Below are 20,881 nucleotides of genomic sequence, written 5' to 3'. Positions count from 1 at the left end.
TATTTATTTTTATTCAAGGGAAATAGATGAAAATTATTCTTACAGTCTGTATACCATTTTTTGAAAGTCTACTTTTTATTTTACTCTCAGAATAAAATACATGCTAGCTAAAACTGCATCTATTTGTTAAATTATTGCACGATTTAGACGAAAAATGTCCAGGTGATGCATGGAGCACTGTAGCTCCTGGTCTTCTATCTCTGCGTATCCTTCTTAGGAGCTGCAGTTGCCAACGTTCAAGCTTTGACCTTGAGTTTATCCGTGACAGTGCTGTCTCCACTGCAGAGAACAATAGGGATGCATCAATAGCAGAAACTCCTTAGGTATGTTTTATGTGTGCAAAGTACTTTGGGTTGTTAGCACGCAATCCTCTTGTGATTATTATTAACGCCACGTCACAGGTGAGGAAGGATATGTTTTATTCAGTGACGCTTCGATGGTTCGTAACGAAGACAAGGTTCTGACTGGGCACAGTGGCACCAGAGCAGACTCTCAACTTGCAGACTTTAATGACTACATTCTTGTTTTTTGAAATTCACTGCACACAGGATTTGCAGCCTATTTTTTGTGGTTTAATTTGCTGGCAATTCATCTTTGTAATAAGTGTCAAAAATACCACAGTTTCTCTTAGAATTCTTTCTGCCCCACTCCAAATTTTGTTTTTGCTTCCCCCATCAGTGTAGGTTGGAGAGAAAACAATATTCTAAATAAGTATTTTCTGTAGCTAGTTATTAGATCGTGTAGTATTACTGTGACAGAGCCTAACACACTGCTGTTTGACTTTCCCAATGCTGAGACCCTTTTATACAGTTCCTCTTGTTGAGATGACCTCTAACCATAAAATTATTTTCATTGCTATTTCATATTTGAACTTTTGCTACTGTAATGATCATAATATAAATAGCTGAGGTGCAGGATATCTGCTATGTTTCCCCTATAAAAGGATCACTCTACCACCAAAGAAGTCCTAGCCCACAGGTTAAGAATTTTTGGCTTAAGGAAGTCAAAGAAATGCCTTTAGCCTTTTAAATAATGTTGTAAGTGATGTGAAATCAAGTCAGGCAATGAAAATCAAAGCACCTTCTCATGTTGAAGTGGGGTAAACAGAAGGAGCCGTCTCTCAATTCTCTTGACAGGCTTTTCCTAATTTCAGCACACTTTGTATTTTTTTTTCTGTATTTTTGTTCTATTTACATTGCAGTATATTTTGCTGTAAGTTTAAGTGTCATACACCGTTTCTCACTGGGTTTTAAGCAGTGATTCCCTAACCATTGCTTCAGTCCTGTGACTTATTTCCAGGTGTCATAAACTCTGAGGCGGTGCGTTATAACGCACACAGCTGGTGGCTCCATAGACGAGACAACACTTGGCTTTCCTCAGCTCGTGGTCCTAAGATCTCTGTCTTCCACGCTTACATTATTTCTCAATATTGTTCTCTAAGTCTAGGTTTCTTAAGATGCAAATGTCTTTTACCTCTCTGCTCTTGAAGTCCTAAAATGTTACTTCCTGCTTGCAGCACTCTTCTGTTATTCTTCTCAGAGGACTCCCTTAGTGAGTGTGATACATACTCTCAGAAAGTGTTCCTTAGAAGGGTCCCAGTTGGCCAGTCTTCTCCTTATTTGCTAACAGCGTTGTTAAATGACATTTGAATCTGTAATACATGGAATCTATCAACACAGGAGTGTTCATAGAGTCTGGGTCCTTGGCACTATGGTGGATTGCTATCACAAAACCTGGTGAATAAATCTGTCCCCTTTGAAGGCACTGGTGTGTCAGTGCGGCACATGTTTTAGAGAGGCCTTCAAATGTTACAGAAAACAGGAAAGTACTGGTTTGGTGCCTAAAAGCGTCTAAATTCCTAGCGGCCTGACTTTCCCCTCTGCTGTTGTGCCTTACTTGAGTCTTTCCGGTGAGCTGTTCATCTCTGATGGAGAAAATCGTGCATCTATATGCATTAACATCCCAGAACTCACCAGTACTGGCTGTCATTCTGTGCCCCTGCTTAGGAGACACATTTCCTGTTTCCTGTATGTGTTAGTAAGTTAAAGAGTTATGATCTCGGTCAGCCGCCTTCAGTGCAGTGGGCCTGTGAGGAGTCAAATTATAGTGGTAGCAGCATGTGACAGAACAGGAGCAAAGAGAGGTAGAGGGAGAGAGACGTGACGCCCTCTTCAGAGGCACAGCCCCAGAGATCTCTTCTCCCCAGTCTGGTAGCACTGCCATTTGTTCAGCACTTCTTAAGTTTGATCAATCATTAACCACTCAGTGGATGGATCCGTTGATTTGGTTGGCACTTCTTTCACCTAATCACCCCCGAGAAGCCTGTCAAGTCACCTTCCCTTCTGAAGCCTGCATTGTGACCAAGCACCCATCCAGCAGCCACGCCTGCCCCACGAGCACACCACTGCCCTGGTCCTTTGTGATCCCTGTCCCTCTTAATGAAGAGTAAAGCTTTCTGAACTTGAATATCTGCCTTGACTCCAGAATACTCAAATATTGGCAAAACCTTGCTCATGAAACTGGAAATGCAGAGAATTAAAACCTTAGAGGTGTGGCTCATATTGTTTTTGTTGTTGTTGTTGTTGTTGTTTTGTTTTGTTTTTTGTTTGTTTGTTTGTTTGGAGACAGGGTTTCTGTGTGTAGTCCTGGCTGTCCTGGAATTCACTCTGTAGACCAGGCTGGCTTCGAACTCAGAAATATGCCTGCTTCTGCCTCCCAAGTGCTGGGATTAAAGGCGTGCGCCACCACACCCGGCAGAATTGTGGTTCTTAATATGTTAACATTTATTCTCATTTTTCAACACATTTTAATCAAGAAGTTACCCTCCAACTGATTTTTTCTCTCTTTTAATTGGAAATATTTCAGCAATAATTTAACATTTTTGATTAACTAAAATGTATATAATGCTGTATGTACTACAACCAACAGACTTTATTAAATACTTTAGTATGTTCTGTTCAGTACTTTTATTTTTATGTACATTAAGATAAAGCCAGCGGGTTGTGGTGGCACATGCCTTTAATCCCAGCACTTGGGAGGCAGAGGCAGGCGAACTTCTGAGTTCAAGGCCAGCCTGGTCTACAGAGTGAGTTACAGGACAGCCAGGACTACATAGAGAAACCCTGTCTCGAACAAAAACAAAAAAGAAAAAAATCAAAACAACAACAACAACAAAACCAACAACAAAAAGATAAAGCCATATAGAGTTAGCTAGGCTAATTTAATTTATTTTGTTTAGCCTGGAAATGGCTCTCCATTGCTAAAGGAAGTGTTTATGAATCTTGCCTAACTTCCTTATCAACTCATTGAGTTGGATGTTATTTTTATTCCCATTGTACAGATTTGGAAACAGCTGCATATGTGATCCAGGGTCAATGAGATCCAGTTGTGTGTTTCATATGTTGGGCTTACAGGAAATATTTAGTCTGAACAAAAAGATCATAGTGGAAGTGTTTGGAAACTGTCCCCAACGCTACGCTTTTCTCTATATATAAATGCATAACAAAATCCTCCAGACTTGTAACATTTCTATTCTCAGTCAAGGGTAATTTAAATTCATTGAAAATGCAAATTTCTTCAAATACAGTTAGGTTCTAAAATATTCTTTGAGGCTTAGAAACAGTTTTTGAGATATGTTTTTATTGCTCACATTTAAATTGCTTTGATTCAAAAAAATTAGGTGTATTCATCTTAGCTGAAAAGGTCTACAGTGAAACATACTTAAAGATACATATAAAAGTGCTTTGTGCTTTTAAGTTGGCAAATAATGAACATTGTAGTAAATATGCCTGTTGGTAATGGTGGGGCTTGGTGTAATTTTATAGTCTAAACTATAGGGATTGCTCCAACCCAACGCATAATTATTAAATCTTATGGGTACTTGTTAAAACAAAGTAAGAATTAATAATGCCAGACTTGGATATATTTATGTTTACATGATTTCTATTAAAGTATGTGAAATAAGCTCATTATTACACCTATCCATTATTAGATATTAAGTGGCCATGTACTGTTTAGATTTGAAACTGTCAGTCATGGCAGTTTCTAATGAGGGGCACACAGGAGTCATTTTAGAGTTTGAAAAGGCTAGTCGATAGTGTAACTCCTTACATGGTGCCAAGGAGGCGTGGTTCTGTTTATCTTCCTTGAGTACAGTTCCCTCTCCGTGAGCAGAGAAGCCTAATTTTCAGAATTTTCAGGAATGCACACAGTGTACTTCATACGTAATAATCCCATACTCTGCACCCGAGCTCTCCCAACTAGATCCCTGCCCCTTAGTCCCACCTTCATGTCCTCTCTCCTTAGCTAAGACCATCCAGTGCTGTCTATATGAACATGCTTGTAGAGCCATTCACTAGAGTGTGGGGTCGAGCAGAGGCCACCTCCCTGAAGAACACTGACTGCCTACCCCAGCTGTCATAGCTGTCAAAGCTCCCCAGCTACAGTTGAGACGTTATGACACTTCTCTCCATCTGTGCTGGAAGTCTGACTGGCTTTATCTTGTGCAGGTCACGTGCAAGCTTCTATAGCGGCTATGAGTTCATGAGTGTCATGGCTCTCTCGTGTCCAGAAAACACTTTCTTGGCAATCCTCCTCAACCCCTGGCTCTTAAAATCTTCCTGCTCCGAGGACTGTAAGAGGCAGTGGGATTCAAGGACACCAAGAACACAAGGCCCTCTAAATCAACATGATTAGAGCTCACATGAACTCACGGAGAGAGACTGAAGCAGCATGCTCAGGGCCTGTATGTTTCTGCATCACGTCCCTTGCATACATATTATGCTTTCCACTTTAGTATTTTTCTGGGATTCCTGAGTTTGTAAATAAGTGGGTCCCCAGTTCTTTGCCTTCCCTTGGGATCCTTCCCTTCTCTTTGTTTGTCTTGGTCAACTCTGATGTGTTAGTTTTTATTTTGTCATTTTACTTTTGATTATTCCTTATATGCTTATTTGTTTTCTAATGAGAGACGTAAAGGTCGTGGGTCTACTTGGGAGAGAAGGTGGGGAGGAACTGGGAGGAGTAGAGGGAGGGAAAAACATAATCAGGATGTATTATGTAAGGGGGAAATCTATTTTTTAAATTAATAAAAGACAAAAAAAACCTTCTCTGTCCTCTTGTAGAATGTCTCCTGAGCTATGTGCGAGTGAGGTTTAGATGTTCCACTTAGGGACAGACACGCCATGCTTTCTCATTCTCTGCACTCTGATCAGCTGTGAGGGAGACACCTAATTTTAATCACCTTATGTAATTTCAGAAATTTTCTTTTAGGATCATCTTGTAATAACAATTGGAATTAGCAAATATAATATAGATAAACAAGAAGAGTGTCTTACTATACAAAACAAGTATGTGAATTTAGAAATATTTATCACAAACTTGAACGTTTTTTTGCATCTTACACTTTGGATTGTTTTGATGGTATATAAGCACTACCTTAGTGTGGTTTAATATGGGGATAAATTAATAAGAGCACTTAACATCTAGTTGCTACATTAAAAAAGAGGGATTTTGTAAGAATGTAATTCTAGTTTTACTAGTAGTTTTTCGTAATAATAGAAAATTGTTTTGGTTGTTGTTTTCAGAAAAACCTATTTCCTAGCTTGCCTGGTTCCCTTCTTACAGCTATTGGGGTGCTAGAATGTTTCTAGAAATCAGCTATACACAGCTGAGTATGGGAAGTAGGTTCCTTTTAGCCAAAAATGTATAAAAAATGGAAACATGTCCACAAAGTAATTGGAAAAAAAAACGGACAGTTGGTGAATATATGGGATTCAGAGCTTTATAAGTACAGGCTGGGGAACGAATGCAGAAGAAAGCTTGAAAAGTTTCACTGGGTAAATTACTAAAATTCATGCTAGACAAAATCTGAGACGAGCTTTAGTTCCTGGGATTGTCAATGACAAGGCATATATATTGCCATGACTGTCTACAGTGGTTTTTCATAAATTTTTCTTAAAAGTGTTATGGAACTCTTAAATATGGTAACCTAAGGTGTTTGATTTCTGTTTAAAACAACAGCATAATACTGAAAATTATTTTGTTATTTTTTAATTGAAAATTATTTTCATTATATTCTGAGAATGAGGTCTCTGTGTGTGTGTGTGTGTGTGTGTGTGTATGCATGCATACCTGTCCCATTCATGCATTTAAGTAAGTACATTCCATTGTTAAATACTCCAGATAAAACTTATAATTATTCCAATCAGTAAATAAGCCATGCCTTGTTATTCAGCTTGGGGATTAGTGTATGGCAGTTATTAAATGGGTAGTGGGCTCTTTGACTGAAGTATTATTCAAAAGAAAGCACCTTCCATGTTGCAGTTCACTGGATCGAGAAGTACACAGGTAAGTCTTGTCCGTCTGTCACGATCTACAAGCTCCGACTCCCTGGGTTTTCGTTCACGTGCAAACTTCACTTTTGTTATACTGAGACATGGATGTAACATTGGATGTGTAGTTCATGTGTAGTAATGGTTGCTCCTGCTGCCTCAGCTCATAACATGTTGAGCCACTCCCAAGAAAGTGATCAAAGGAAAAAGCCTCATGTCTTTGGGGGAAAATTGAGGCGCACATACATAGATAACTTATACGAGATTGAAGAAGCTTTTAGAATACTGCAAACATTCAAATAAAAAAGAAAAACAGGCAAAATTGAGCAGTCTGCTCTCTCTGTGTTTATGCAGACATAGAGCACTGACTGTAGACTGTCTGCAGAACTCCGCCCCCGCCCCCCACCTCTTCCCACAGTTTCTGAAGCAGAATCATTTCGCACTGTTAGAACCAAAAAAAGAAATACAGCAAGTCCTCCTCCTCCTTAGACTCTCTTCAGGGATTCTGTGGGAAAGTTGCGATAACTCAGGCTTTCTATGCATGAAGCCACACATGTGGGCCTTCCCTGAACATAAAGAATGCCCAGAATGGAGCCATACTTTCCCAGTGGCTATGCAACAGACCAAGCCATCCTCTAGAAGCAGCGAGCACAAGAGCAGTGGCACTAACAAATGCCTTTTGTCTGCTGTGCAGAAGCTCAGTGGATCGCGCTGTGTTAGGCTTCATCAGCTACCTAATGCAATGTAACTGGGGAGATAAGATAAATCAAGGGGATGACACTATATTAGATTTGAAAGATGAGAGCTCCTCCAAAGTAATTGGAGAGTGTATATTTCAGTGCCGTTGACCTCGGGAGGTTATTGAAGTCAAGAGCCTGTGCAACAAATGCAACGAAACCAATCTTTCAAGAGCTAGGTGGCGAGTAAGTCGAGTCATGCTTAATTCTCACTAATAAATTTCCTAGGGAAAAGTGAGATTCGCCCATTATATATCCTTTTTTTTTTAAATGTAGTTTTTGTGTGTGACTTGATTATATCCCCAACTTAGAGAAATATTTTTCAAAATGAATACATCTACTATGCATTATATTTTGAATAGATGTATTTTACTGCTTAATATTCTTTTCATCAGTAGCTAAGTTGTTCTGAATGGAAATGCCTACAACTCTCTGGAACGGATGATCTGTTATTGTAGTTGTGACTCTACCAGAAGACTATTGTTACTTCAGTGTAAGAATTAATAATATATTAATAAGTAATATGATATCATTTCCTTTCCTCAAACACTCTAAGCTCTATATGTCCCATTTATTATGTAGAGCAACTTTACATTTATGAATTGAAAGATGGAAACATATACTGTAGCTGATGCCTGTTCCTTTGCAGCCCACAGTATGTGAGCGAGAGCTGTGTGTGTTTGCTTTTCAAACCCTGGGAGTGATGAATGAAGCTGCCGACGAGATCGCTACCGGAGCTCAGGTACCCGTGCTAATTGGGCCTGGTTTTGATCTCAAAAATTTGTTCCAGTCCAATGCTGTCTTCTCGTCACTGTTCTCCAGGGCAGAATTCTGATAGATTCTTCTTAAAATCAATCTCGCATTTAACTTTTTCCTTTTAGAATGGTGGTTTGCCATTTTTTTTGTTTTGTTTTGTAGTGGCCTAGCAGGGGTGGGGTGGGGGTGGTGGGGAATTAAACAACTTTTACAAATAATTGTCTTCATTGCTGGATGGTGGGGGAAACCTGGTCTGTGTTTTCTGTAGTTTTGTTTGTTTGTTTGTTTGTTTTTTGGTACAGTTTCACTTCCATGAAGTGGAAGCCTATTCTGTCTGTCTGTCCATCCATCCATCCATCCATCCATCTAGCCTGCTCAGGATGTCTTGGGACTTGCTATATATACAACAGGGAAGCATCCAACTCACGGATATCCATCTATCTCTGCCTCCCAAGTGCCACCAGGCCCAACATTTTGTTTTTGCTGTTTAATACAGGGTTACATTAGGCCCTTTCATTGAGACAGGATTCTGGTATGTGTCCTGGACTGGCCTTGAGCTGAACTTGTAAACTTACTGCCTTGGTGTCTCCAGAGCTGGGCTTGTAGTCATGTACCATCTTGTTTCACTTCCTGTGCATTTTTAAAATTCCATTTTGGATGTAGCTTTCCCTGTTTATGCCTACACTGAATTACAACTGTTCAGATGAGCTCCTTCTGTCTACGCAGTACCATTTTTCCTTCATTCAGTTTCCAGAAACAGCATACTCTTCTGGGATCTGGAGAAGGGAGGCAGCTTACTCTAGGCAGTATTGTTTCTTTGTTTCTGAGAGGCAAGGTGATTTTCAGTAATTTTCTTTTCCTAGAATATAGTAAACTTGTGATGGCTGTGTGGATTTTCTAACTTGGAGTAATCTCCTCCCCTCTCAGGTCAGGTCTCTAAGAAAGTTCCAGAACTTCCTTATACATCTTTATCTAATACCTACTTCACTGTCATTCCATTTAACAATACCAGAAATTTCAATGAAGCATATATTCCTTTAATATCTTGTCCATTAGACTGTGTACAGCACCCTAGCACAGACCTGTCTTGTTTGTCTTACCATCGAAGCTAGAACAGTGCCATCACACATGATATGTTCAGGACAAAAGGCGTACTCATGAGCAGTCAGAGGCAACACATGCTTGTTATTTTAGATCAGTTTTCCAGTTTTGGCCAAGTTTGGTACAACATCATGAGCTACATGTTTGAGAGGTGGGTGGCAGCCTTGGGGCTTTCTGATTACACTGAGCTGCCATGAACAGGACAGATAGCTGCAGAACATCTGATAGAACCTGACAGTGACTCATCTCTTCTGTTTTCCAAGGTGGTAGATCTGCTTGTGTCCATGTGTAGATCTGCGTTGGAATCTCCTAGAAAAGTTGTCATTTTTGAGCCATATCCTTCTGTGGTAGATCCTAATGACCCTCAGATGTTAGCCTTCAATCCCAGGGTAAGTGGTCCCCAAGCGCACCCGTGCACAAAGCTCCCAAGAACCATGATGGAGGCTTTAATCTCATGGCTGTGGTCCCCTTGGATGTCTGTCTTGTCAAGTGTATCCATGGTAATTTTAAGTTCATAGCACATTTTTTGGAATTCCATAGTCTGACTGGAATAAAAGTAACATGAGCCAAGGGACAGAACCCCCTTTCTTCTTTATCACCTCAACCCCTTTCCCTGTTGTTTCTCGCCATCTCCGTAGAAAGTAACAACAGTTAAGTAGATATTGTTAAAAGTCTAACCATTTCATAAACACAGCAGAATTTTTTTCTGAAATAACAGAATTTCAAATTGATAGAGAGCCAAAACTGCTTTAGTGTATATTACTGTTCTTGAAATTGTTTTTGGAGAAACGAGTGTACAATGCACCCTCCTAAGACCTTTCCCTTATTGTTTACCTTCTGCATAGAAATGAGGGATCATTCAAGCACACACTGTCACCTTACTCTAGGATGACAGTGTTCCAGTCTAAAATTAAAGCAGCTGGGAGATTTGAAGTATGTCTTCTTCCAGAAGGAGTCTAAGCTTACTTTATTGCTTATTGCTTTGGTGTTGTGTCAGCCAGAGTCAAGAGCCCAAAATCTCTTTTGTATTTCAAGACTTTCTCCCAGTGAAGTGAACTTTATTTTGTGCCCTTACATAAGGAATAACACTTGATTTTTTTTCTTCCCTTTGATTCTAGATATCAACCCTCTGTCCCTGCTTCATCTTAATACACTCTTATCTAATGTCATTGTTTGCACATTCGCTTTGATAGAAAATGCATGTACAGAAATAGTATATTTCTCTAGTGTAACTTGTGAAGGCCTGTCACTAAATGGTGCCTTTTGTCCCCTTTGACACACAGAAGAAGAACTATGATCGTGTAATGAAAGCTCTGGACAGCATAACTTCCATCAGAGAAATGACACAGGTGCGAAAGTGGTCTCGTTCTCACGCAGGCTCAGTCTGCAAAAGTAAAGTGCTATTTAAAAAATGTCCTCAGATTAACCCCGTTACAGAATGTTCAGTTTTTTTCTCCTATACAAGACATAATGTAAAATCATAAAAGCGTGAGAGGATGGTCTAATTCAACTCTGCCTGTGTCTTTGTGTGATAACACTGATTTTAAAGCATAAATGCATAATTGTAATCTTAATATTTTGTTCTTAAACTTGAGTAAATTCCTTGAGTACTTGAAATTAGCAGGATCTTTTTAAAAATATTTTTATTAGATATTTTCCTCATTTACATTTCCAATGCTACACCAAAAGTCCCCCATATCCTCCCCCCCACTCCCCCACCCACCCACTCCCACTTTTTGGCCCTGGAGTTCCCCTGTACTGGGGCATATAAAGTTTGCAAGTCCAATGGGCTTCTCTTTCCAGTGATGGCCGACTAGGCCATCTTTTGATACATATGCAGCTAGAGTCAAGAGCTCTGGGGTACTGGTTAGTTCATAATGTTCTTAGCAGGATCTTTTAAAACAAAGTTTAAATCTAATAAATACTACCTTCAATACTAACTGATGTGAATAATTTTAGACATTATTTCGAGTGTTAACAATGACAGAGATTTGGGTCAATAGAGACTGGTGCTGCATGTGTACAGCCGCATTTGGCTACCGGGATTCTTTGTTATTGGGCTAGGTTTATTGTTTGTTTGTTTGTTTTGTTTTTGTTTTGGTGTGTGTGAGTGTGTATGTGTGTGTGTATGTATGTGTGCATGTATGTTATTTTTTGAGTTAACATCTCAACTACCTCAAGGTATCCTTCAAATGCTATGTAGCTAAGGATACCTCGAACTTCTGATCTTTATCTGTCACATAAGTGAGTGATGGGATTACCAACATATGCCTCCACAATAATTCAGAAATATTCTTTCTCCCTCCTCCTTCTCATTCTTGTGTGTGTGTCTATGTGTCTGTGTGTTTGTGTATGTGTTTGTATATGTGTTCATGTGGTCTCTCAGTAGATCTATTTAGAATTATTCTTTAAGATACAAATTCTGGGGCTGAAGAAATGGCACAAGGGCTAAGGGCTTGGCTGCTTTTTTTCTAGTACCCACATGGTAGCTCATAGCTGTCTGTAGCTCAAGATCCAGTGGATCTGACTCTCCCACATAGACATACTTGCAGACCAAACACCAATGTACATAAATAAACTTATAAAATTAAAAAAAGATTAAAAAAATCATCAAATATTATAGATATAACATAGAACCTATAACCACTTTGGAATTGGCAGCCCCCCTAGGAATGTGACATTACTTTTCTTGTCCTTTAGGGAGGCTCTGGTGGAAAGCTGTGTTGAGCTAAGATCACCTCCTTGTGCTGTAGCCTAGCACTTGGAAAGTACTTGCCATTGAAGCACCGACTCCTTTTCTCTACCAAAGAGTTGGAAATGGGATTTAAAAGTCATTATCATCATGGTTACCAATAGAAATTATTCCAAAATTAACATTACATTTTGTGTGAAGTTTGCATGTGTCCACTGTAAGTGAGGCATGAGGATAATGTGGGGTCACTCATCCCCTCTGTCGAAGGAAGAGGAGTCTCCTGTACAGGTTCACTGAGTTTCTCCCTACCCCTCACCGAGGCTGTCTCTGCAATAGCACATTCTCAAATAGACATTTCACAGTTCCAACTTTTGTCCTTGATTCCCTTGGTCATTATTTTATTTGTGTTAACCAATGTACATTCGTTGCTTTGTTCATTCATTCATGCATACACTTATTCATTTAACGATTGGTGTTAGACAGTGGCACGGATGAATATCCATACTTCACAAGTAATGCCATTTGTCTTAAGTCTCCCATTTCTTCTAGTGACTATTCTGGGCTAGTAACTTGCAGTGTCATTTGAATTACTTTTCAAATAGCATGTATTTGTGTGAGGAAAGAAAACTATAAAGTGCATAGGGATGAGAAAGAAGAAATAATGCCACATATTAAGTGAAGATAAATATTTTTAGTCACGATAAAAAGATTGGTATAGAGTATTTGTACTATTCTTCGGTGTGTAGAGTCTAGACCCATATATCATTCCCAGATATAAACATGGCCACAAACTCTAGAATCTGCTCACTGCCAAAGGTTGCTTCCTTTATCCTGGGTCATGTGTAAGCTATTTTAACTGGAGGCAATAGAGATGTTGAAGCATCAGCCTAGGAAATTAGAGACCAGATTTGCATAACTGCTTCAGCACAGTGTGGCTCATGACCTTGGGCAAGTTGCTTAGTTGCTGGAAACCTCAGTGTCTTCACTATACAGCTAGGAAAAGCAGCTACATTTATTTATTTGTTTGTTTCTTTGTTTATTTATTTATAAGACTTATTTATTTTATATACACGAGTACAGTGTAGCTGTACAGATGGTTGTGAGCCTTCATGTGATTGTTGGAAATTGAATTTTAGGACCTCTGCTTACTCTTTTCAGCCCTGCTTGCTCTAGTCGGCCCACTCGCTCTGGTCAACTCTGCTTGCTCAGCCCTGCTTTCTCCAGCCCAAAGATTTATTTGATATTATACGTAACTACACTGTAGTTGTCTTCAGACGCACCATAAGAAGGTGTCAGATTACAGGTGGTTGTGAGCCACCATGTGGTTGATGGGGTTTGAACTCAGGACCTTTGGGAGATCAGTCAGTGCTTTTACCCACTGAGCCATCTCGCCAGCCCCTATTTATTTATTTATTTATTTATTTAATTTATTTAGGTTCAGAGTGGTTCCACAGGCATGGTCTTATAGAATAAAATTATTTAATCTTTTCCACAGTATTATACTAGCCCATATTTTAAAGCTAACTCTGAAATGCTATAAAGAATTTAGAAGTTGTTCCTTGAAAAGTCTTCAATATCAAAGAGAAATATTGCAGGATGCTTTGCCAAGGTGGGGCACTTTCTCTTTTGAGCATTTGCTGTAGGGGAAGGGCTGCTGTATGTGCTGAACTTCCTTCCCAGCCACTTCCCTTCAGCCCCGAGAGGGGTAAGACTTACAAAGGGGACAGGAGGAGCTATAAGGAAAAGGTAATGCAGGGAGAGAAGGATGAGCGATGGGAGGGATGTAGTCAAGGGGAGTGATATAGAAAGGGAAGATCCTAGAAGGAGCTAAGTGGAAAATCACTGCAGGCAGTATGGCCAAGTGGGTGACTTTGAATCTTCTCAAGAGAGACACAGAGAGAGTGTGTGTGGGAGTTGGGGGTTTGCATCTTCTCAAGAGAGACACAGAGGATTGTGTGTGTGTGGGAGTTGGGGGTAGGCTAGGGAGCCACTACTAATAATCTAGTGAAGGTAGAATCTGGGCTAAAGTTGGATCAAGTCTTAAGTTTTTCATCTTATTTTTAATTTAAAAATAATTACCAAATGTACTCCTTCCTTCTCATTCTCCTGGTCTCTTCCATATCCCACCCCCAAGCACACTCCCTCTCAAATCATGGCCTCTTTTTTCTCAATTATTGTTGTTTTGCACACACATGCTCATGACTAGATATATGAATGCAAGCTTCTGAGTGTTTGGTGCTGCTTTTATGTTTGTAGGATTAGCCACTTGGTAACAGGTAACCCACTGGGGGGAGTTGTCCCTCAGGAAGACTACTTCTTCCTTTCTTAGCAGGTGTTAATAATGGCTATAGCTCCGTATTGAGGGGTGGGGCCCATGAGATCTCTCCCTTCCACCCTGGCATGTGAACTGTTCTTGTCTTTATTCAGGTCCTGTTTAGGTAGGTATGTTGTTAAGATTTCCCCAATGTAGCTTCCTTGTCATATCTAAAGGCACAATCTCCCAGCAGGCTTACTGATCTTCTGTTTCATACAAATCATTGTAACTCCTTTTAGATGTAGGGGTTGCATTGTAGATTCATCAAATGGAGCCAGGTACCACATGGTCAGTTATTATCTGTGTTTTGACCTATTTGGCTTTCTGTAATGAGCTCCATTAGAAAAACTCTGTGTGTGTGTGTATGTGTGTATGAGAGAGAGAGAGGGATGGAGGGAGGGAGGGAGAGAGAGAGAGAGAGAGAGAGAGAGAGAGAGAGAGAGAACGAACACTACAGTTACCTAAGGCTGTAAGTATTCAGGATGAAGTTAGACATTATATTGGTTTAGGAAAGTGGCAGCAGCATGTTCCCCTATAAGATGTGAGGTACAAGGCATGGGTAGTTGGTTTGGTTTTCAATCCCAGGGATAAATGCTCTCTTTTTTAAAGAGGCCTTAAGTCCAGAGCACTGTTGGTTATTATCAAGTTACTATTGCACCCACCGGTAGGGATAACTTGAATGCTGGGTTATTGTTGTGGTCCACAGGCTTCACAACAGGGATGGACGATTGGTTGCTTTTCTCCCTTGGCAGTTTAATAGCACCATTTGGTGCTATGAAAGCTAGTCCTCAGAGAACAAGCTTTCAGGTCAGATCCAACTCAAATCCTCTGAGTCCTTTGTCCAAAGTACACGGTGTCTTCAACGAAAATCTCCGACTTCTGAGAAATAACCAAGGGCAACAGTAATAGCCCACATTGTTTTAGGAGTCTCTTGGGTTCCCCTGTCTGTCAAGTCTCTTCAAGCTAGGATCCAAGTGGGTTCATGATTCCCTTCCCCTTGTGTGAAGAGGATAATTGGCTATTCCCATGCCAAGTCTAGACAGGTTTTGCTTTAGCTAGACTAGGCTATATCATTTAATCTGATTTTCTTTTTGTTGCGGGGAGGGGGGCGGGGGAGAAGTGAATTTTAAAGAAAAATGAAGGAATGTAATTTTATCTTCTAGGCACCCTATCTGGAAATCAAGAAGCAGATGGATAAACAGGACCCCCTTGCTCATCCACTTCTGCAATGGTATAAGACTGTAGTTTTTCTCCTAATAAAAATCAGTAGCTCTTTCTGCTTCTAAAGAAGAAGAAGAGGGACTATTTTGTAAGCCCCGCAAAGCCACAGTTATACAAGCCTGTGATACCTGGTGATTTTTTCCCCACCCAAGAGTCCTTAAAGACTCTCGCTTTAATTAAAACTAGTACATCACAAGAGGAGGAAGATGCTGTTGTATGCGCAAGTAGGAGCACACAATGCATTTGACAGCAGTTAGTTTACAGTCTTAAAGGATATGCTTAATTAGATTATGTGCTGAAAGCATTTTGGTTCATTTAATTTTCTAGTTCAGTGAGGACTCGGTGATAAAACTTAATTCCTTTCAGTCCTTTTCATTAAAAAAAAATCTCAAAATATGCTTTAGATATTTTGATTCCTTAACAAGAATAGGAAAATTTGTCTGACTCTCTGCTTGAGCACTGCAGAAGATGTACAGTTTTCAGGGTGGGCCTTGGTGAGGAACACATTTAGCCCCAGCCTGGATTCTAGGAGAACTCTGCAGTAGAGAGGAGGGGCGACTTAAAGCATACACCTTGCTTTGATGCCTGCTTCAATTAATTTGTCCCTTTTCATCTTCAAAGACTAGACAATAAGAGTTTATAAGGGTTTTGTATACATGGCTTTTCTGAAATCACTTGAATAAAATTACCATGGTTATCATCAAGTAGCAAAATATGCATATTATCAGAGATGGGTCTGTATAAGCACTGGGTGTGACAATTGGTGGATGAGGAAATGAGGAGGGTGAACTGGGAGGGGGATAACAACTGGATGTATATAAAAAATATTAAAGATAATAAAAAACAAAACAAACAAAAAACCTGTTATCAATTGACAAGAGTTCAGTTTCTTCAGGATTCTGATTACTTTTGCTTAGTAAAATGTCATAAACCATATGGTCTAAGAAAACCATGACAAACTTTAGTTAAAGAAATTTGCATGATACATTAGGATCTGTTATTAAAATACTGATAGGTGTGGAAAAATGATGTTTTTAAAGACCTAATTTTCTCATCATACTTAAGATTAAAGTAGGAAAATAAACAACTGGAATTTTGAGGTCTCAGATTGCTCACCAGATGACACTGGGGAGATTAGGGTTAGGGCACCTTGACTCATTAATAAAGGAATTCAAGAAGGGACTCTAACAGAAGCTGGGGGGCAGAGGGGGGCAGGACAGAACAGCTGAGCTGTAAAACCCACAGCAGCTGCCTAGGGGAACTGGAGAACAAAACGAAGACAGACCATGCCATGTAAGCTGGTATTGAAGTCAGATATATGGTGGACAGGCAGGCATGTGGTGGGCAGAAAACTTTAGGGAAGAAGTGAAGAAGGCTCATATGTGCACAAAGCCCAGATATTGAGGAAATCATGCTTAGAAAAAGAGACAGAAGCACATTCTGCTCTTTCATATAAGAAAAGTGAAAGAATATAATGATTTTATCTTTCTGCCCTTGGGTCCAGCAAAGCTCTGTACTAGGGGGTGGGCATTCTGGGAAGGAAAAGTACAGCATCTCATTATGCACTGGTTATCCCCCTCCCCCTGGCATGTCTCTAGCTTGCCTTTCTCAAGGTGGTCTGTTGGTCAAACACTTTGTAGTCTCCTCTTTTACAGCTGTAGACTATGTGTATTCCTGATTTCAAGCACTTGGGTTAAAATGGTCAACCTCAGGGTGAAGTATGTTGACTTTTGTGGATGAGCCACTGTCAACTCTGTCAGCTCAAAGATACCCTTATCTGTTCCAACAAAGAGAATATTTATTGAAATCCATTCCTCAGGAGATATTGGAAACAAAATGATCAGGGCCATAAATGACACTGGTAGAGTCCCATTATTTGATAGCACCGAATCTCCAAAAATGGTCATGTTGCTAATATTTACGGTTGTAATTTTTAAAGATGACATCTTCACGAGTTTTACAGTACTTTCCCAGTGAGTTTTCTCAGATGAAGGCATCTTTTTTGTTATGTAAGCTCTTTAGATTGTGTTAGTAAGTAAACCAAACTTATGTAATCAACTGAAAAGCATTACTGAGTTTTGTGGCACAGCAAAACTACAAGTCCACCTTTTGCCGATTATCATGCAAGACAGTCAAGATATTTGACACACAGTTGTGACTGACTGATCATTTCAATTTCAGGGTCATCTCAAGTAATAGGTCACATATTGTGAAACTGCCAGTCAACAGGGTAAGTTATGTTTTCATATAAATGGGAGACTGTTAGCTGGATCACCACGGGTCTCAGGCAGCTTGTCCAAGATATGACCCAGCTCAATTCTTAATTTTCCGTTTGTGCATGAGCTGCGAACCCTTTTGAGACATCAAAGCTATATGAAATGAATTAAAAAGCATCAATCTGAGAGAATGTAGTCTTCCTGTAAGAGTTTGAAAAGCGACATCTAGGGAGAGATTGTGCCGCCAGAGTTCTGCCTTCCCATATTTGAAATGCTGGATTCAAACTCTTTGCTTATGAGCCCGAGTAGTGTTTAGACAATCTTTCTGAGCAGCTAGTGGTCCCTGATTGCAGTGCTCATCACCACCCAAGAGCAGCACTGAAAGCTCTTCTCCCCTTACTTTCAAATCTCCGCATGGGAGATTGCGTCATGTTATGTTCCTGGGTATGTATCCAAGCTGAAAGGGAAAGAGTTAGGGAGTCATGCTGAGCAGTTCACCTGACAAGTGTCCTCAAGAGCCGTCCAGGGTGAACAGGACAGCACAGTGGACTCTGAAGCATCAGTGTCTTGGACTTGTCTGCCACATGAAGTCACTTTCCATGGGTGATTCCATGTGAGTCTAACTTAAGCAGATTTCTAATATATATATTACTTATATATATACATATATATTATATAAGTTATATATATAAGATATATATGTGTATATACACATATATGTACTTATATATTACATATATATATATATATATATATATATATATATATATATATATATACATAGTTATTAGTGTAACATTTCTCTGTTTTGAAGTTGGATAACTTGCATGATCCTTAAGCTGGTAAAATGTTGACGTGACGTCACTTCTTCCTTTGCACGGCAGCAACTGAAGTTCATGCACACGCCACACCAGTTCCTCCTCCTCAGCAGCCCACCAGCCAAAGAGTCCAACTTCAGAGCCGCCAAGAAGCTCTTCGGGAGCACCTTCGCATTTCAGTGAGTACAGCTGCGAGGGAGGGCGGGCTCTACGCGGTCCTCCCGTCATCCCCAGAGGTGAAGGGGAAGGAAGCACTGTCTCCGAGCCTGACACTAACTGACAGATCGGCCGTTTGGATATTTAACTTGGAAACTCAGAGCTTCCAGAAACATCACCTGAAGTTCTTCCTAAGCGAAGACCAACTGTAGAGACACCTGACTTTGTGCCTTGCCCTTCCCCCTCCCCACTCCTGTGTTTTAGTGGCTCTCACATTGAAAACTGGCACTCTATCCTGAGGAATGGTCTGGTCGTTGCCTCTAACACGCGTCTGCAGGTAACTTTTTTTTTGCATGTTTTAGTAAGAGTCCCATTTATTCTTCATGGGGAGATGTTGAGCCCTAATGCATTTATTTAAAATATTATCCAGAGTTTCTAATAAAGATAAATACATTTCCACAAAATAACTGAATCAAAATTGAACGATGCCTGACAGTGAAGGATTCCTAGGAGAAAAAGTGCAAGTCAGAAAATAAGAAGTAAAATGAGACAGTGCAGAAAGTAAAGCCATACTTTCTAGCCACTTCTCTAATATTTCTTTAGTACTGTGCCTCAGTGTGCCTTAAATTTGCTTATTCCTCTTCTAGTCCTTACCTCCGAATTACATTTGGCCCATTTCAGTTAGGCCCAGTGTTCCATAGCACAAAGGAAAGAAACCGTCTAGTCCAGTCACCTGAGCCAGTTGTTACTGTACAGGAACAACACGGGGACAGAATTAACTCTGCTTGTCTGCAAGCTTAAACCTGTTGATTTGGTGCCACGTTCTTAGGACTGGCATGTAAAGACGCTAGAATATGGAAATGAGATGGAAGGATTTTAAATGTTCTGAGGAGATCCTCTTTCTACCACTTGAAATGCTTCACATAATGAAACTCGTTTTAACTTGAAACTCTCAGCGGAAGAGTGGACTGGCAGACAAGGTACATGGTGAACTGTGTTCATATTACAACTTGTAGTGTTCCTGAGGATGCTTCTCCAGGCTCTTCAGTGAGTCCCTCTTTTAGAATTTTAGATTCATTAGGAGAAGAACTGTGCATAGTCCTTTGTGACTAGTGACTCTTTTTATTACTAGTCAAGTGGAGAACATTCTTTGTCTCTTTTTCCTCTTTTTTCCCCCCTTTATCAACTCATTCCAAAAGAGCTGATGGTGCTCTTCTTATATTTGACCCAGCCTAAGTGTTCTCTCATTTGAGTTACACCTAATGTTCCAACATGAAACCGACTGCCCTCTTTGTATGATGCTAATTCAAAGCACTGGCCTATGATGTCTTTCTCTTTCTTACATCTCATGTTGTAGCTCCACGGTGCAATGTACGGAAGTGGGATCTATCTTAGCCCGATGTCCAGCATATCATTTGGTTACTCAGGTAATCCTGCATTTCATTTTTTAATTTTACTTTCGGAGATGGAGGATAGCAGAGGTAACCTGAAAGCACGTGTGGTATGGAGCCTGGAAAATTGTAAACATGGAGACAATGACCTCCTGTTTGCTGGCATTGAACGATTCTTCATGTGGTGGAATTTATGGTTAGTGCATCTTTGTGGTTTTAAAACTTGACTATAGAGTAATTAAATTAACCACTTTGTAAACAGATTCAAATCAGAATTTCAAAAAAGCAAATAGCAATTTCTCATGATTGCCCTAAAATCTTAGTATCTGATTCTTTAACTACTTCCACAGCAGGTGTGCGTGTGTGTGTGTGTGAGAGACATGATCACACTGCACATTTCCAGGGAATATTTTACACATGGTTCCTGAATGCTAAATCTTAGTATTTCCAAACTGCAGGAAATGATACTTAGAGAAGTCTGTTATCTAAGAGACCATTAACCTGGCCCATCTGTCTGTTCATTAGTCAAGGTCTGTGCAAATTCAACCACAATAAGTTACTTTTTAGTGGTGACATAAATTGAGTACTTAGACATAGACTTAGAAATACCAGTTATCAAAAAGACAATAAAAGGCCGATGGAAAGAAAACGTACAATTTTTAGATAGCAAAAGATGGGAACTATAAATCTATAGTGAAGAGTTGTAATTAGACAAAGTTAAGTATGATGTTATGTTAGCGCCTGACTACTGTTGCTTGGCAAGTTGACTTACATAGAAGGGGAAACAGCCCTTTATTCTGTCCCTAGAATCTTCACATCAGTGAATCTAGTGAATCAGCTATCATGTAGTTTTTCAGTTTCTCAAAGCATCCACTGTGTAGCACTCAACTGGGAGATGGGTTGTTCTGGTTGTCTTAAGAAAGCCTGACCCCAGGCCAGACACCTGGTGAGTGGGAATGAATTAGATTACACCCAGTTGCCTAGATATGGCTGATCCATCAGACACCTTTTGTGTGGCTTTTCTGATCTTGTTTCTCAAGTCATGTGAGATTTATGTATATCTGATATCTATCTATCTATCTATCTATCTATCTATCTATCTATCTATCTATCTACCTACCTACCTACCTACCTACCTATATTATCTGTT

The 20,881-nt window shown here is 39.9% G+C and overlaps 1 protein-coding gene across 8 annotated transcripts in view; it reads left to right on the top strand.

Annotated features, from left to right (window-relative positions):
- The window catches only part of Parp8 (poly (ADP-ribose) polymerase family, member 8), a 175,178-nt gene that overhangs the window by 139,217 nt on the left and 15,080 nt on the right, over positions 1 to 20,881 (top strand). For 7 of the 8 annotated variants that reach the window (XM_006517719.4, XM_006517720.2, XM_030247321.1 and 4 more), the window contains 8 exons: positions 7,716 to 7,808; positions 9,187 to 9,312; positions 10,207 to 10,272; positions 15,093 to 15,160; positions 17,332 to 17,380; positions 18,251 to 18,363; positions 18,605 to 18,677; positions 19,698 to 19,767. In XM_006517719.4, the coding sequence (XP_006517782.1) occupies positions 7,716 to 7,808; positions 9,187 to 9,312; positions 10,207 to 10,272; positions 15,093 to 15,160; positions 17,332 to 17,380; positions 18,251 to 18,363; positions 18,605 to 18,677; positions 19,698 to 19,767 (658 nt within the window). Of the gene's footprint in view, positions 1 to 4,508; positions 5,730 to 7,715; positions 7,809 to 9,186; positions 9,313 to 10,206; positions 10,273 to 15,092; positions 15,161 to 17,331; positions 17,381 to 18,250; positions 18,364 to 18,604; positions 18,678 to 19,697; positions 19,768 to 20,881 lie in introns of those variants that run through there. The other variant, XM_011244680.3, reaches the window with a different exon arrangement.

This window comes from Mus musculus, chromosome 13, assembly GCF_000001635.26.
Source record: "Mus musculus strain C57BL/6J chromosome 13, GRCm38.p6 C57BL/6J".
Classification (NCBI taxonomy): domain Eukaryota; kingdom Metazoa; phylum Chordata; class Mammalia; order Rodentia; family Muridae; genus Mus; species Mus musculus.
Note: the sequence above shows the minus strand (reverse complement) of the source record. Positions and strands in the feature narration are given on the sequence as shown.